The sequence below is a fragment of the Antedon bifida genome, chromosome 2 (assembly GCF_963402885.1).
Source record: "Antedon bifida chromosome 2, ecAntBifi1.1, whole genome shotgun sequence".
Lineage (NCBI taxonomy): Eukaryota > Metazoa > Echinodermata > Crinoidea > Comatulida > Antedonidae > Antedon > Antedon bifida.
Genome location: NC_136227.1, coordinates 3,207,903 through 3,224,940, shown reverse-complemented (window position 1 = coordinate 3,224,940; position 17,038 = coordinate 3,207,903). Strand labels below are relative to the sequence as shown.

At 33.5% G+C, this 17,038-nt stretch overlaps 1 protein-coding gene across 1 annotated transcript; it reads left to right on the top strand.

Annotated features, from left to right (window-relative positions):
• Positions 1-9: 9 nt before the first annotated feature.
• Positions 10-16,855, top strand: LOC144835806 (serine/threonine-protein kinase 36-like). Its single transcript, XM_078690901.1, has 29 exons — positions 10-65; positions 641-770; positions 1,351-1,569; positions 1,957-2,136; positions 2,836-2,994; positions 3,522-3,563; positions 3,851-3,944; positions 4,271-4,425; positions 5,041-5,190; positions 5,820-6,031; positions 6,277-6,376; positions 6,871-6,962; positions 7,540-7,645; positions 7,795-7,945; positions 8,874-9,103; positions 9,685-9,783; positions 10,229-10,323; positions 10,584-10,647; positions 11,090-11,200; positions 11,615-11,751; positions 12,000-12,156; positions 12,524-12,627; positions 12,970-13,175; positions 13,412-13,485; positions 14,055-14,375; positions 14,621-14,750; positions 14,996-15,068; positions 15,889-15,985; positions 16,224-16,855. The coding sequence occupies exons 2-29, from the start codon at positions 687-689 to the stop codon at positions 16,416-16,418; spliced, it is 3,837 nt and encodes a 1,278-aa protein (XP_078547027.1). The 5' UTR covers positions 10-65; positions 641-686; the 3' UTR covers positions 16,419-16,855.
• The last annotated feature ends 183 nt before the right edge of the window (positions 16,856-17,038 follow it).

Genomic DNA, 17,038 nt, shown 5'->3' with positions numbered 1-17,038 from the left:
GCGCTGTTGATGACAACAACAAAATAAAAAACAACATTTTTTCTGATCAATACTTGAATTTGGCGGTTTGTGTTTTGTGTTAATTTATTTATAACATTTACATTAGAATGTTTTAGTAAAAATGAAAAAGTAGACTAGTAGTAGTAGTGCTAAGCTAGGCCGGATCGATCCACTAGGCCTATCTAGTCTACAATATATAATATGTAACATTAATAGCTAGCCTTCCTAGCATATAGGGCCTAGATGTATAGGCTATGTACTTGTGTAGTAGTATTTATTAGGCCTAAGTAGTAGCTAGCTAAGTCTATATACCTAGAGACCCTACTACAGACAGTAGAGTCTGCCTCTTTCTAGCCTATCTACTGGACTAGATAGAGAGGCCTAGCTGGGGCTGAGTTGTTGTGTGTTGCGTAAAGTTGACTGGGGCCGGTTTAGTGACGGTATTTCATTTTTTTTTAAAGTAATACTACAAGTCAACTTGATTGATTTGACATCATTAGGATAGGCTACATTCATATGGTGTGACTTATGCAAGTTTAATTTTTATTAAAATGCCATGAATTATATATAAGTGACTGGCGTTAAACATCTACAACTTTAATTCATTTAATCAACGTCCAACAGATGTTTTTTTTTACAGAAATTCTAAAAAGAGGTTTACTATTATTGAATATTGAAGCAGAAAAATGGACAACTATCATGTCCTAGACATGATTGGTGAAGGTTCTTTTGGAAAGGTGTACAAAGGTCGAAAAAAGTACACTGGACAGGTGTGTAAAGCAACATGTTCGCAAAATAATATTTTATTTATTTTTTATTAAACCTTATTTAAAGAGGGTGACCCTAAACAGCATATTATGCTGACAATCAAGGAGCCCTCATATAAACATACAGTATATATTAAAAAAAACAAAGGACTATATAAACAATATACTATATAACTCAAAAAATAAAAATACAATAAATACACTATACAAAACTCTTTCGACGTCTAAAGTTTTTTTAGAGCAGACATAAACTTTTTTATTGACACCTCAGTTTGGAGGGTAGCATATTCAGATGGGAAAAGAAATTAGTGAATATAGTCTCAACTGAAAATAAAATATTGTTAATATTTAAGAAAATAGAAGATTTTATAAAATCTACAAATTGAACACTAAAACTGAAAATATTACAGTTTATAACACATGTGACTTGTATGCTTGCAATTTGATTGGTTAATTATGTATCGGGACTGTTTCCGACCTGTAGTGTATGCCTTCAAAAACTACTGTATTCTACTCTATGAAATATTATCTCCATTTATCTCACAAACATCCAAGTGTTTTTGTTTGTTTTTTTTTTATTTAGATTGTAGCTTTAAAGTTCATTCCAAAAACTGGTCGGTCAGAGAAAGACTTGCAGAACCTCCGTCGTGAAATTGATATCATGCAAGACCTGCACCATGAAAATATTATAGAAATGCTTGATAGCTTTGAAACTGACAGTGATGTTGTGGCAGTGACTGATTACGCTGTCGGAGAACTCTTTCAGATTCTGGAAGATGATGGTTGTCTTCAAGAAGAACAGGTACTGTAAGCTTCAGAACTCTTTTAAGCTTCAGAACTCTTTTAAGCTCTGTCTACACTATCAAATAGTTTGACAAAAAAGTGTGATGTGTCCAAATATGGTAGTGATATGCCTAAATATGGTAGTGATATGCTTAAATATGGTAGTGATATGACATCATCGTGTCCATATATTGGCACATCACATTTCTTTGCCACAAAAAGTTTGATAGTTTAGACAGAACTTTATGATTACTGTACATACCCCTACACTACAATGTCCAACAGTTTCTTTGGTTGTTTTAAAGTAATAGTTCAATGTTGAGTATTTTCCCCCTTATTCTTCTATTAGATTGTGTTACATTATAGTAAGTATTGGTAACTCTTAAAGTTTTATATTTAATTTCAGGTTCGCAGTATAGCATGCCAGTTGGTATCTGCTTTGTACTATCTGCATTCACATCGTATCTTGCATCGAGACATGAAACCCCAAAATATACTACTTGGCAAAGATGGCTCTGTTAAACTATGTGACTTTGGGTTTGCCCGAGCTATGAGTATCAACACTCTTGTATTAACATCAATTAAGGTAATAACAAAGTATCATTTGCCAGTATTTAAAGATGTATTGTCCCCCTGAAAAATTAATTCTTGACAACAATTGTTGTTGAATATGCCATATAGTTACCCACTTTGATCAAAAATTGGATCGAAAAAAAATGTATTTACCTGAAAAAACTGTAATTTAAAGCAAAAATGGTAAAATTGGCTGCCAGCCAATGGGTTTTTGGTTGAATCTAACCATTTATTTTGTCATTTTATAAGTTAAAACATTTTTTTTTTCGTGTTTGTGATTAACTTTATTAAAACTACAAAATAACTTTAATACAAAATATAGAGACTTTTTATGTATTATGGGTATAATGGTAATGCTACCTTTTTTATTTATTTCTTTCTTTCTGTGCACTGTTCTGGGTTGACCAACTAGCATAGGTGTTTAGCACCTGTTTGGTCTTTCCTTGCCCCCTTTTATAATTGTTTTGTCTTCTTTGTATTGTATATGGCAGAAAATTGAATAAATAAAAAAAAATAAATAAATTATCAGAAGAAAATATTCAAATAGAGCAAGGCAACAAAATTCACTACTCTTGGAAAAAGAAGAACTTGTTAAGTGCTCATTGGAATAGTGTTCTTTGGGTTTTTTCCCATTTGAGGATCGACTTGTTAACATAATTATGGTATTACTTAAAATTAAGTACTAAGGAGACAATTTTATAATTTTTTTAAGGGGACTCCATTATACATGGCTCCTGAATTGGTTGAAGAGAAGCCGTATGACCACACCGCCGACCTTTGGTCGTTAGGCTGCATATTGTACGAGTTGTTCGTTGGGACGCCACCATTTTATACAAACAGTATATTTCAGCTTGTCAGCCTTATCATCAAGGTAAAGGTTCATTGCAGTCTGATCATCATAGAGTTGTACTATAATAATAATAATATCCTTGATTTATATAGCGCCTAATGTTGTGAAACCTCTAACCGCTGAACATCATTACCCCAGTCATTTTGTTTTGATCAAACACGTATGGAAACATACTCCCATAATGCAGCTAGTAATCGGCGCAAAGTTGTGTCTTGATCTAACCGGGTTTCCATTTATACACCTGGATGGAGAGAGGCAAACGTAAGTAAAGTATCTTGCCTAAGGATACAAGCAATGCGGCGGAGTTGGATTCGAACCTCGATCTCACGATCAGTCAGTAGTTGAACGTCCAACACATGCGCCACACGCCCTCACAAATAATTGTGTATTAACTCTGACAGATAAGATTCTACCAATTTAATCTCTCTATTCATGCACGTCCACTATACCACATTGGAAAGTGTATCACAGTATTTTTTAAATTTAATAAAATTTGTTTATTATATTTCATAAGGTATTATTTAAAAATATGTCTGGTGTTTTTTCAGGATCCTGTAAAATGGCCAAAAAATATGAGTTTAGAATTTAAGGTAAGTTTACAAAATATGAATGTTTTCATAATTTTACAAAGATATCAATCTAATCCACTGGACTTACTTGTTTAGTAAACATCGAAATTTCCCAGTCGTATCATCAGGCCGAATGATGGAATTGTGGCATTTGGTCAGTGACCTCTGACAGGGTCGAGGAATTTTAGATTGATATCTTTCTAAAGTTTACAAAATATTGATTCATCTCAACTTTTTATTTATATGAATAATATATACAGTAATTAGAAATTAATCAACTAATTAAGTAATTCTTACATTATTTGTAGGATTTTTTACAAGGGTTATTGACCAAGAAGCCAAGCAAGAGGTTGTCGTGGCCGAATCTTCTACATCACCCTTTTGTTGCTGAAGGAGTTACAGGTACTGTAACTTAATAAACTTTGAATATTACAATTCAGTTCACATTTATTTTAGCTATAAATCAATTTCTAGTAAATTCTAGTACTAGTACAATACTTACACTGCCACTAAGTGTGTGCCTGAGTATGAATACTTACAAATATATATACATATGGTAAAATCATTACTAGAAGTCAGATGAGATAATAAGATTTATAAAGCGCACATATCCACAAAATGCTCAAGGCGCAAGTCATTAGTTATTTTATAATTAAAGTAGATATCTGTGCATTTATCTCATTTATTTCAATTATTTGAATAAGATTTTACTGGTTTTTTTTTTAAAGCTGATGCGCCAACAGTTGACATTCCTTTCACGGAGGAACCCCCGCCGGAAGTACAAGCTGCAAAAGCAAAGGCTGTGAGAGACAAGACAATCAATGTACCAGCTGGTACTACAATCATGAACAAACTGAAAGGAAGACAGCCCAAAGACGAACAGGTAATGTAATTCATATTTCGGTGATATTGCTGTGAAAACCAAAATTTGAATGCAGTATCTTCCAAAAACAGACCCCCGTGGATTGCCCAAACTGGACTTCCTAGCGGCCAATTTACACAGACGAGCGGTAATGGTAATACAAATATAGAATCTATGTTATTTCTTATGACCATTTACACAAAACGCTGAGCAGACGGGTGGTTTCTGCTCAGGCTAAATACAGATCCTACGTGGAACAAGCTACATGGTTTTCCGCTTACAGTTACCGCTTGTCTGTGTAAATTGGCCTGTATAGTTTTCATAATGCATTTGCAAAGTCTGCTTTTTAATGAGAATTTACTGGTAGTGGTCCAGTTATCTCTCCAGAATAAACAAACGAGACCCAAACATCATGATCACTTCATTCTGGTGAGAGCTTACGTGGCAAGCATCAGAAGAATATTAATATTATTAACAAAAATTACCCAATCCAGTGTAATAGTGTACATAATTTCTATGTATATTTTATATGCAAATGACAATAAATGGAAGTTATTTTCCACTGAATGAATTGGTCAATAGCCAAAATTTGTATAATGAACAACCATACCAACTCTGTCCATTATTTATTTGTAGACACCAGTAAAACAGCTAGAGGCTTGGAGCAAAGGCAAGAAGAGTAAAAGTGTGAAAACCGAGTGTGACTCCAAGCCAAGTCATAAAACAGTAAATAAGAAACAGAAGGATACTAGAAAGAGCATTGAGCAAGTTAAGTTTCAAGATGAGGTAAGTTTTGTTTCGTTTATTTTCCACTCTTCAAATGAACAGTTAACTTAACAGAAGTATATGAGTGGATGGAGGTCACAGTAAGTTCATTGAACTTTAAGTCGTGACCCCCGGTTTAGTGTACTAAATAACATGCTACGGAGTACACTAAAATATATGTTAAAAAATGAGGGTACATAAAAATCAAGTAATATAAATAAGAGGAGAATACCCTCTTTTTACAAGCAAGTGCCGCATCTATGGTTTTAGAATAAGATATTTAAATAGTGAAAATGATCTTGTTAGATCGAACTATCTGTTATGGTTTTCAAATCTTTTCAACAAATTTGAGAAAATCATATTTTTCGTTTTCTTTGTATTGTTGGTTTTTTATATGGAATTTTGTTATTCTGAAATAATGATCAATAATCAATACAAAACCTAAGCAAATGCTTTGATTACAGAATGCTTTGATAATTTATTTTCTTGTCTCCTTCTCTTGTGTCAAGAAGCCCATTAAGGTCTAGAACACTACATTTTCGAAATCCCTAATTTTTTTTCACCAAAGCAGCATTTGTAAAATGTTGTTTTTCCAAAACGGTAAGAAAGAAAATATTTTTGTTGTACTGTAGTATTTTGTTATTTCATAGGACATGGATAGCGAAGAGGAATGGGATATATTATGTGACACTACTGCTGACCCTAACACGATTGAAGGCCTATTAAAAGATGAAGAATTTATTAAGAAGATTCTAGCACGACTGGAATCAACATCAACGCAGGTCTTAGATGGGATGCTGGAGGGCGCTTCTCGTTTACGCTTGGTTGTGAAAGTGGTGAACAACATACTGTTATTTCATGGGTAAGTTTTTTTGTTTGTTTCATAGTTTATTCATAAAGAAATTATCTATTCTTCATGGTTTATTGTTTTATTAAAGCTCTGTCTACACTATTAAAATGTATGTGACAACAAAATGTGATGTGTCCATATATGGACATGATGATGTCATATCACTACCATATTTGGGCATATCACACTAGTTTCATAGTGTAGACAGAGCCTAAGGATTGTTTGTTAAAATAATACATATTTATCCTTTTTTACAGGTCTTTGAATTTACTTCAAAATTTTGTGACCAAAATAAAAATCCCCCAAATACCATTGGAGTTGCTAAGCAAACTGAAAAACAAAAAAGATGTACAACAAGTAAGCAGAAATAAATAAAATAAACTAATAAAATTACTAAATAGGGGCCCTTATGTTGACACGGAACTCAACCTAACTAGTTGCGGGAGCGCTTATGGTGATTAAATGGAAATGAAAGGAACCAGTGTGCTTATGTCGACACTGGAACTTATTGTATCTAGTCGTGATTTATTACAGTGTGCACGACGAGATTCATAGTTGTATATGAACCAGTATGCCCGATTTCTTTTATGGTAATATCGAACTGTTCCCTACTAGTGTGAATCGATTCAAAGTTTTCAGTTCCGGAAAAATAGAACTTGGGCAACTGAATACAACTAAGCTTATGTCGACATGTTTTGTGTACCTGTTAATTGAGTTCAGTTGCTCTGATGTCGACACAGTTGACTTGGGTTCCTTTTTCGACGTAAGGTCACCTTTAGATTACAAGATAGGAATAAATTATGCAATGTTAAAAATATTAATAAAATGTATTGTGTGTTTTTTTTTCAAAGCAACCATGGTGTGTTCAGATTCTAATTGATCTGGTTGGCTTGGTAACGGCGTACACAGTCTCTGATGTTGGTTCACTCCTTGACATGGATAGGTAAGTTTGACTTAATATCATCTGGTATAACAACCTCACCAAAGAGAACAAATACAAACTTTATCGAGTTATAAGGAAAGCAAATAAAATTATGGGCACTAAATCTGAGGATTTAAATAGCATGTGTAACGAATTGATGTTGGCTAAGGCCAAAGTCATAATGTCTGATTCTGCCCATCCCTTGCATAGTTCGTTTGTTATGTGCAGATCTGGTAGACTATGTCATCCTTTGACAAAAACAAATAGGTTTAACAACTCCTTTATTCCCTCTTCAATTTGTCTCTTTAACAAACAATTTGTAAGATAATGTACTGTTATTACTTTTAATGAACTGTACATAGGCCTACAATGTATTTGACTTATATCTAATTTTATTGATGTTTTTATATGGTGTTTTTATTTAACTGAGTCTCACATTTTATAATAATCATTAGGTGACAATAAAGTATATCTATGTCTATGTCTATGTCATACAATTAATACCAGTGAATTATCAAAACCGTAATGATTTTGGAGTTTTAAATCAACAAATGATAATTAATTACTAATTAACTTTGATATATTTATTGTATAACAGTACTAAACAAGTTATGGAATCCTCTCTGAGTTTTGCTAGTCAGTTACCATGGTTACTGCACATGAAAGAAGATGATCGTTTAACATTAAGGGCATCAGCGATATATGTAAGTTTTTCTTTATTTTGGTGTCAAACTGAATGTACTACTGGTATTTAATTAAGTATTATCATTTGAATTATGTTATGATTATTCCTTCATTATTACATAAATGGTCTTTTCAAGAATTTTTATTAGATTTACCTTTTTTTCTTTAGTGTTTCCTGTACCAATGCGAAACAATGGACAGGAGTTCTGAAGAATTTTGTACAGGTTTTTATAACAGCTTAGGATCAGTACATAAAGATATAGTTCCTGCACTCCTCAAAACACTAGTTGAGGAAAAATCAACTATAACAAATTTACAAGGTAATAAACCGTTGGGCACTCTGACATGTTAGTTAGTTTATTTTTATACTGGGTGACCTCTTCAGTCAGAGACTGGTCTCCCAGAGGGCCCAGTTGGTGATCAGTGGCTGTGATGTACTAATACACCGGGGTAACCCCCTACTCGTCTCGAAAGATGTACTAGGTTCTTTAAAGTGCACATGAGCTAGACGTGTACACTGGTCCTACGGTTTATAGTCCTTATCCGAGAAGACTCGTTCTACCACCAGAACCATGGAGTGAGTGAGCCTCGAACCCCTGCCGATGTTATGGCTACGTAATTACAATTCCACTGTCTTAACCGCTCGGCCACTCACTCACTCACAAGTCCAATTTTTGTTTAGAGTTTCCTTTGATACTATAAAGCTACATGTTTAGTTTACATTTGTAATGATAAATATTTAGATGTATTGTCCTCCAAAAACATGAAAAATTAAGATTATTATCATACTTTGAATAGGTTAAAAAAAAATTGTTTTCACTTATAAAATGACAAAATAAATGGTTAAATTCAACCAAAAACACATTGGCTGGCGGCCAATTTGACTATTTTTTGCTTTAAATTACAGTTTTTTGAGGTAAATCATTTTTTTTTTCAATCAAATTTGGTCAAAATGATTAACTATTATGTGACATTAAAGTGACATATTCAACAACAATTGTAAGAATTATTTTTCAGGGGGACAATACATCTTTAAATAATAATACATTTGATTGTGCGTGGAGTCAGAACCTCCAGATAAAACAAACAATAAATATGATGATGGTTTAGATAAACAAGAAAAAAAAACAATATACGCACTTTGAATAAGTTCTTCTAAGTACAACTACTGTAGTTAGGTAACTCCATATAAGCTGGAAGATTACAAATTGTTTAAATTACTATAATAAAACGTATATTTCGTTTTAGATACACTACCATCAGGCGAAAATGCAATGGAGCGTTGGGACCAGCTTTGTGGGCTGGCCGTTGGGGCAATTGCTGAATTAGTGTTCTTACACATAGGCCTAGCAACTGTTGTACCTGGTAAACGCAAGATGGCACTTTGTGTGGGTGAACAGCTCACCTTACATCCTGACTTGACCGACAACTTCTTAAAGTACTTGACTCATCCTGATTATTGTGAAAATACCCTGAAGGTAATTCATTTTTGTAGATTTTACATTACTTAAAGATGTATTGTCCCCCAAAAATATGAAAAATGAAGACTAATTAAATCAGAATTTGAATAGGTTATTTTGTAGTGTTGATAAAGTTAATCACTTCCATAGAAACGCAAAACAAAAACTGTTTTCACTTGTAAAAAGACAAAATAAATGGTTAAATTCAACCAAATCCCATTGGCTGGCAGCCAATTTGAATATTTTTTGCTTTAAATTACAGTTTTTGAGGTAAATCAATTTTTTTTCTCGATCTAATTTTTGGTCAAGTTCGGTAACTAATATGTGACATTAAAATTGCATATTCAACTAAAACATTTGTAAGAATTATTTTTTCAGGGAGACAATGCATCTTTAGTAAAATGTCTATGGTTAAATTTTACATTATTACCCAAACATTAACCAGACAAATAGCTTGTAGTATTATATATAACAAAATATCTTTCATATAAAATAGATGTTGAAAAATAAAAAACGAATTATTTGATTAATTTTACATATTTAGGTACCCATCTGTAGTGTGTTTTATTTATTAGTTTAATTTCTAATTTGTCTAACAGAGTGTGTATTTTACTTGTCAAATGTCAACTGAATTTTGTCACTTGATTGCCAGTAGTCCGGTTGCATTGTCGGCACTGATTATGATATTGCAGGGAAAGGTTGGTAGTATTTCAAATGTTTATAAAAAAAAAGACTTTTTTTAAAACAAAATAAAACTAGTAATTTTCAAACTTATCCCCTAATTTGTATACAATGGGAGTTTAGTATAGTGGCAGCAACTTCCAACATATCATGGTACACATTTATACACCTGGGTGAAGATAGTTTTAAACATAGCAGAAACAGTTGATTGTTCTAATACAAAGCAAATGCAAAGATGTTGTTTCGTTAAGGCCAACACAGACAGCGTCATACGATAAACGTCTTTACTTGTCGGTGCTGTCTGAGTTGAATCCCGACGAGACGAGTCGTCTTGAGATAGCGTCGGACGTAGTTGTTAGGTCGTCCTGAGAAATTTAAACATGTTTAATTTTCTCCAGACGAGATGACTCGTCGGGCTTGTCGTACGATGCTGTCTGAGTTGACCATTCACATTTTTCACAGATTGACATAGTTGATATGTCCCAGAACACCGTATATGAGATGACCTTGCATACAATAGCAACGCTTATCATTCAATTACAAGACGTTCCTCAAATGTAAGTTCCAATTTTTAGATTTTTAGATACTGTAAGTAAAATTTATTAATAATATTTACCAACAGCATTGTCATTTTTTCAGTATTTTGCCTTTGCATTTAACAATATTTAGAGTTAGAATAGATTTTGTACTCACTCCATATTAAAGTACAATATATATAGTACAATATTATAGTGAAGCACAAATACAGTAGCTACTAAATAAATAACAATCTGCCTGTGAGGTTTTCAAAATTATTGCTAATTAATTTTTTTCCTAGAGTTTTTCAGTCTAGTGTTGTGATTGCCGCAGTCTTGTTAGATTCTCAAATTGCCAGTCAAACTGTAAGTTATGGATATGTACATTACATTGATAGAAATGCGTTTTTTTGTTGTTTTTGTTGACAAATTATTTTCTTTGTGTTTATTGAAATGTTGAATTAACATATTCAATATAATGCACATAATTAGACTACCGGATGATAGACCAATTAAACAGACAAGGAAACTGAAAAGAAAGTAAAAAGACCACCAGGAAGACTAAAAGAATACAGGATAAACCAAATAAAAAAAGATGTAAAAGGAAAAAATGTTGATTTTAAACCATCCTGCCCAAAACATAAAAATATGGATACAAATCGTTGAAAGCATAATGTCTGAATGACGGAAAACGTTTCAAGACAGAGAGTATAATTTAAAAAATAGAATACAGTACATGTGTCAGCATGTTAGGTTTTAATATTTATACACTTGAAGTCATCATCAAATGTAGTTGTCTTTTTCATAGTCTGCTGCCGCTCTTCTTGTCAGCCAACTACTGTTCCATGGCGTGTCCATTGAGTTGCCAACAAAGGATCTATTACATGCCATGCACTCTGCACTTACAGATCTTTCACAGGTATTTTTCTCAAACTTAAAATACTTTATGATATGTATTTCTCCATACAAGCCAAAACATACACTGAGGTCATCATCAGAGGTTTTATTCTGGCCGATACCTACACAGCCTTCAACAAAATGTTATGGACAACGCGCCTTTTCCTGGTCAGCTGCTGTTCTTTGGAACACCCTTCCAAATTTAATCAGGAATGCCAAATCACTCGCCACATTCAAACAAATCCTCAAATCCCACCTTTTTAATTTGCACTTTCAACATTAATTCATTTTGTGGTTCTTACATTTTCTTTTGATTGTTTAGAGGTGCCCTGCATTTTGCGCTATTTTAAATTGAACATTGTTATTATTATTATTTTATTATTATTATCAGAAACGTTGTTATCTGTATAATGTACACTGTATTTTTCCCCTTCAGATTTGTATCCGTTGTCCGTTTGATTATGGCGTCCTGGATGGTCTAATCCTGCTTCTATGTCAGTTCCTCTCGGTCGAAGAAAAGACCGCCAGTCAGCTCTTAATTGAGTCTGGCGTCTGGAAAATGTTATGGTACAGGTAAAAACAATGCAGCTTTATTATATCAAATAAGGTATAGATAAACCAGGAATACCTCCCTGGATAAACATTGTACAATATAATAACATGCCTTTTATATTATAACATGCTTACAGTAAGTGTATACTTGCCATTTGATGTCAAAGATAGCAATAATAAATCTTTTAATTGAGAAATTTAACATTTGATATAAATATTACTAGCCTAGTATATTTTGAATTTTGGAGTTTTAAAATATATCTTTTTAGGTTATCTCAAGCGCTTGGTGTTAGCGATACTGATAATGGTATGCCATTAGAAGACTTAGAAGGTGACCTAGATCCTACCTGCCGACCTGACTGGAATCTCATCTCACCGTCGGCATTGATGGCATCCGCTCAGATCATTATGATTGTATTTACTAGTGTAAGTTGTTGTGTACTATTATTTTTATTATTATTATTAGTATTTATTAGCGTATTTATTTTTATTACTGTATATTGTTAATGTTCTCAATTGAACCACTTCAATGCTTTAGCGCCGTATAAAGACTGAATAATAAATAAATAAGTGTTGATCGTAATTTTAAATACTTTGCTTTAGTTTGGTAAATATTGGTTTCTAAAATTGATATATGCTTATTATTTCCTAATCTTTTTCGTTTCAAATTAATTAATTAATTAATTTTCAGTTTGTCAGCGGGCAGGTTTAGAAATTATTCTGTGCCTGTTGCTGATTTCATCAATCATCATCACAAACTGTGAACTGAATATTTTGAAATATTTTGTTTCAGGAGCCATATCAATGTTGTTCTCAACTTGTAAATACGGAAGGGATTGTGATGGTGTGTATCAGTACATTAATTTCGACTGATTTTCTTCATCAACTAGCTCACTTGTAAGTCATATGTAATACAGATTAGGCCTAAAATAAAAATAATAATTTGTTTGCTGTCTAGTTTTTTCTTGGAGGGTCGTATGGAAAACTTTTGATTTTGGCCAGATTTTTGTGCCGAAAACAAAACGCTTTTTTTTTTCTGCCCCAATTTTGTCAAGAAAATTAGGGGTGTCAGATGACAGTAAACAAACAATTTTTGTTTAGCCCTTATACTATTTCAATTGAACCATTTATTATTTACCAACATACATCATACAATACCATACTGTATTATTAGGCTTGTGGCTCTGTATATTGGCCATTAGACATTCAGTTAAACAGTCATTTTATTTCATTCCATAGCACAAGCGAAGATCTGGATTTCAAAGAAATGGTAGTCACCTTAGTGCTACAGATCTCCCAGCTTCTGTGTTTCCCATTTGCTCTTGATGTCAGTGATAGTCTAGTTGAAGACATTCTTTCATCTTACCATCAAAGTCTACTGATGTCAAAGCTGTTGGCAGCCTGTCTCTTGTACCTGGATCCATCCACACTGGAAGTTCCTGTCGGTAGGTGCACTTTATAGAGCTATGTCTACACTATCAAACTTTATGTGACACAAAAATGTGATGTCCCCATATATGTACATGGTGATGTCATATCATTCCCATATTTGGACATATCGCTACCATATTTGTCAAACTAGTTTGATAGTGTAGACAGAGCTTATCTCTTGCTGAAACAGGTTGTATGATGCTGCTTTTTTATTCTAGAAACTAAATTTGTTTTCTTTGATTTTATTCAGGTCTCATGTCTAGATTAGTTCTCAGTGATGAAGTGTTTCTTTCGCAGTTTGTTCAAGCAACTGCTAATTTTAAGGTAACCATTTATTATCTAAAGTAACTAAAAACAAGAATATATCACTATAATGTTGTATTATCACACCTGAATGTGATTGGTTAATTACGCATCACATGTAATTTGAAATTAGCCCTACCCAACGGAAATGTGATATCTAATGGTGATAATTAACATGCTTTAATGCATGTTCAGCTTTCTGTAAACATATTTAGAATTTTTGCCACGCGACGTTGAAAATAGAGCAGTCAACTCATGAAATATTCTCACCATCTAACTCAGAATTTCGTTATTTGTATACTATTCCATGGTCCAAATCCTGTGACTTTCACCATACAGTACATGTATTGTGAGAAAACATGATTTTATTTTCTTCTCAAATACTCATGTAAAATGGGTCTGCACTGTCTAAAGCTCTGTTTACACTATCAAACTTTTGGTTTGCCCATATATGAACATGATGATGTCATATCACTACCATATTTGGAAATATCACTACCATATTTAGGCACATCACGCTTTTTTAGGAGTTTAAATGTAGACAGAGCTTTAAATTAAAAAGAACTTATGCTCAATATTTCTATTTCCAGGCTGAGGCACTTATTACAGGTCTTTTATCAAGTTCTTGTCCAGAAAGCGTTCAGGCTGATGCTGTCTCCATATGCAGCCATCTAGCCCGCAGCTCCTCTGATCACATGCCCTTACTGCAGCAGGTCTTGAAAGGCAAACAGAACAAGTATGAGAGTCTAGCTCAGCTGTTGGACAGTAAGGATGATACTGTACGATCTCGGGCTAGTGGGCTCCTAGGAAACATGTTGAAGCATTCAAATGATTTTCTTCCAAAAGGGACAAATCAACTGATTGTGCTAACGGTCAAGAATCTCTCCGATGAGAACCAGGATGTTAGAAAGGTAAAAATAAATACCTCAATTGAGCGTGTTATTGCGATTCGATTGGTCAATTAGGCTTGTATACTGTAATATATTCCAAATAAGGATGTCACTGGTAATTTACAGAATATTGTGTCCGTTGGATATTGTGCTCCGCCAACAGAGCAAACAGAATTTCTATGTTTTTTTCTTAAAACAAATGATAATAAATGATACTTGACTTGACTTGATTACATTTATTTTTGTTCTCATACGCAAATTCACAGGCTTCAAGTTTTGCAATAGGCAATGCTGCTTACCACAATGCTAACCTGTATGGTCAGTTGTCAAGTGCAATACCACCTCTTGTCCAGTTACTTAAAGATCCTGTCTCGAAGACTAGAACAAATGCTGCAGGTACAGTTTATGTTTTTTTTAGATCTACAACCTAAATATCAGTCTAAAATAACTGCTCACGACAATCAGGGATCGTCTCATGAATCCACGACAATCAGGGATCATCTCAGTAATACTGATTCAACTTTTTTGAGAATCAAGTATAAGGTGTGGAGAGTCGTTTAGCATTTGGGAAAGTTCAAACTGGAATTTAATAATACAATTGCAGTGTTAATTGATTATTTGATGTTTTATTTTTATTTTAGGAGCACTTGGAAATCTTGCTCGCCACTCCACAAAATTAGTTCCTGCAATAATCAAGGCTAAAGCACTGGAAAGGTAAATATTAATATAGACCAGTTAATAATATATAAAACTCCATAATATGATACGTGATGAAATTATAATTAAAGATTTTAATATTATTTAAGTTATTATGGAAGTTCCAATGTAAAAATATATATAACTAGAGGGTACTCCGAGAGTACAAACCTCCGCCTACTGTAAAATTCCCCTACATAAAATGCCCCCTGAATATTTTTTTTTACATTTATTTTTATTAGTTCTAAGTGTAAATATGTTAACTGCTCACTACAAAGTTGTGGATGACAGTGTGGTGTAATGGTTATGTATCCAGCCTCTCACAGTTGAGATCGCTGGTTCAAGTCCCACTGAGGTTTTTTTTTTTTTTTATTTCTTTTTTGTTTGTTTTTGTGGACCTTGATCTTTGACCCTGACCCTTCAAAATTTAACCACAATTATATGATGTGTCATTGATCATTGTGGCTAAGTTTGGTGAGAATCGGATGAAAACTGTGGTCTCTAGGCAGTAAAATAGTTTTTTGTTAGTTGTGACCTTGACCTATGACCTTTTCCCCTCAAATTCGAACTCCTCCGAGCTTTTGGGGCATAGATCATTGTTGCCAAATTTGGTGAGAATCGGATAAAAACTGTGGCCTCCAGGCTGTTCACAGACACACAAACACACACACAAACATACAGGGGTGAAAACATAACCTCCTTGGCGGAGGTAACAATGAAATGCAGTAAAGTAAAATCTGATAAAAAAAAAAGGACTATTGCACACCATGTGACCCACAATCGTCCAATCAAATGACAGGAATTGATTTAGGTGTTATACAATATGATCTATTTACAGATTGTTAGAAGTAGCTTGTCATGATTCTCAATACAGTTGTCAGGAGTCTAGCCTTATGGCATTGAGAGCATTGGCAGCTTACAGTCAAGTTAAACAGGTACAAATCATTTTTGACAAATGCTTCAAATTGTTACGAAATTGCGCGTTTATTTGTTTGTTTGTTTTCCTTGTTCTTGGGAGTTGAGTGTGTTCATTATATCCCTCATCAATTTTAGTGAACTTTCCTTGTACAAAGCTGAAACTTGCTGTTGGTACATGTTGAGTTATTTATAATAAAAATTACAAAAGTTTTCCCTTTTCTCCTGTACTAATTCCTGTACTAATTTCTTTTATAGTATCTGTTGAAGCAACAAGCTGTTGACAAGCTTTCTAACATGACCCATGGTGACAGGTCATCAGGGTCAACAACACCATCAAGCCTGCCCTCATCAGCCCGTAGTGGAAGGAGTAGTACCACCGTGGTGTCTCATCACTGCAACAAGTTACTACGCATGCTGCAATCATCAAGTGCTGTGAGCACTGGTAAATGAAGGAAGACTAACAAACTGACACTTCTGTCTCAAGACGCTAAATGGACGAATGATAGTGTGCACAATGACATTCAGCACTTTAATTTACAATTTTTAGGCCTTGCCACTGACCTCTACCCTAGCTGCCACTGACCTCTACCCTAGCTGCCACCGACCTCTACCCTAGCTGCCACTGACCTCTACCCTACATAGCTCCCCCTCCTCCCCTAAATCAAAATCATAGATTCACGACTAAACATATAGTTCTCTGCCATGATTTAAAATGTATATTGTGTGGTTCAATATGATAATTAAATAACCATTTTAGAATTATTTAATAAATTAATAAATGAAAACACCTTGATAAAATTTACATTCCATTTTACTCCAGAATAAATATTTATTTTGTTTGTGTTTTAACTGTAAATGTGACTGTATTGTATATTTGAATGGATGAGCTTGTACATATTAAATGCTTTAAATATACTAAATTGTGAATTTTTATGTTTGTTAATAATTTTCCTTTATTCAGTTTTGCATAGAGATATTATAATACACTATATACAGCAATCATAGAGATATTATAGTGTATTATAATATCTCTATGATTGCTGTATTTCACATTTTTAGCCAAAAAAAAA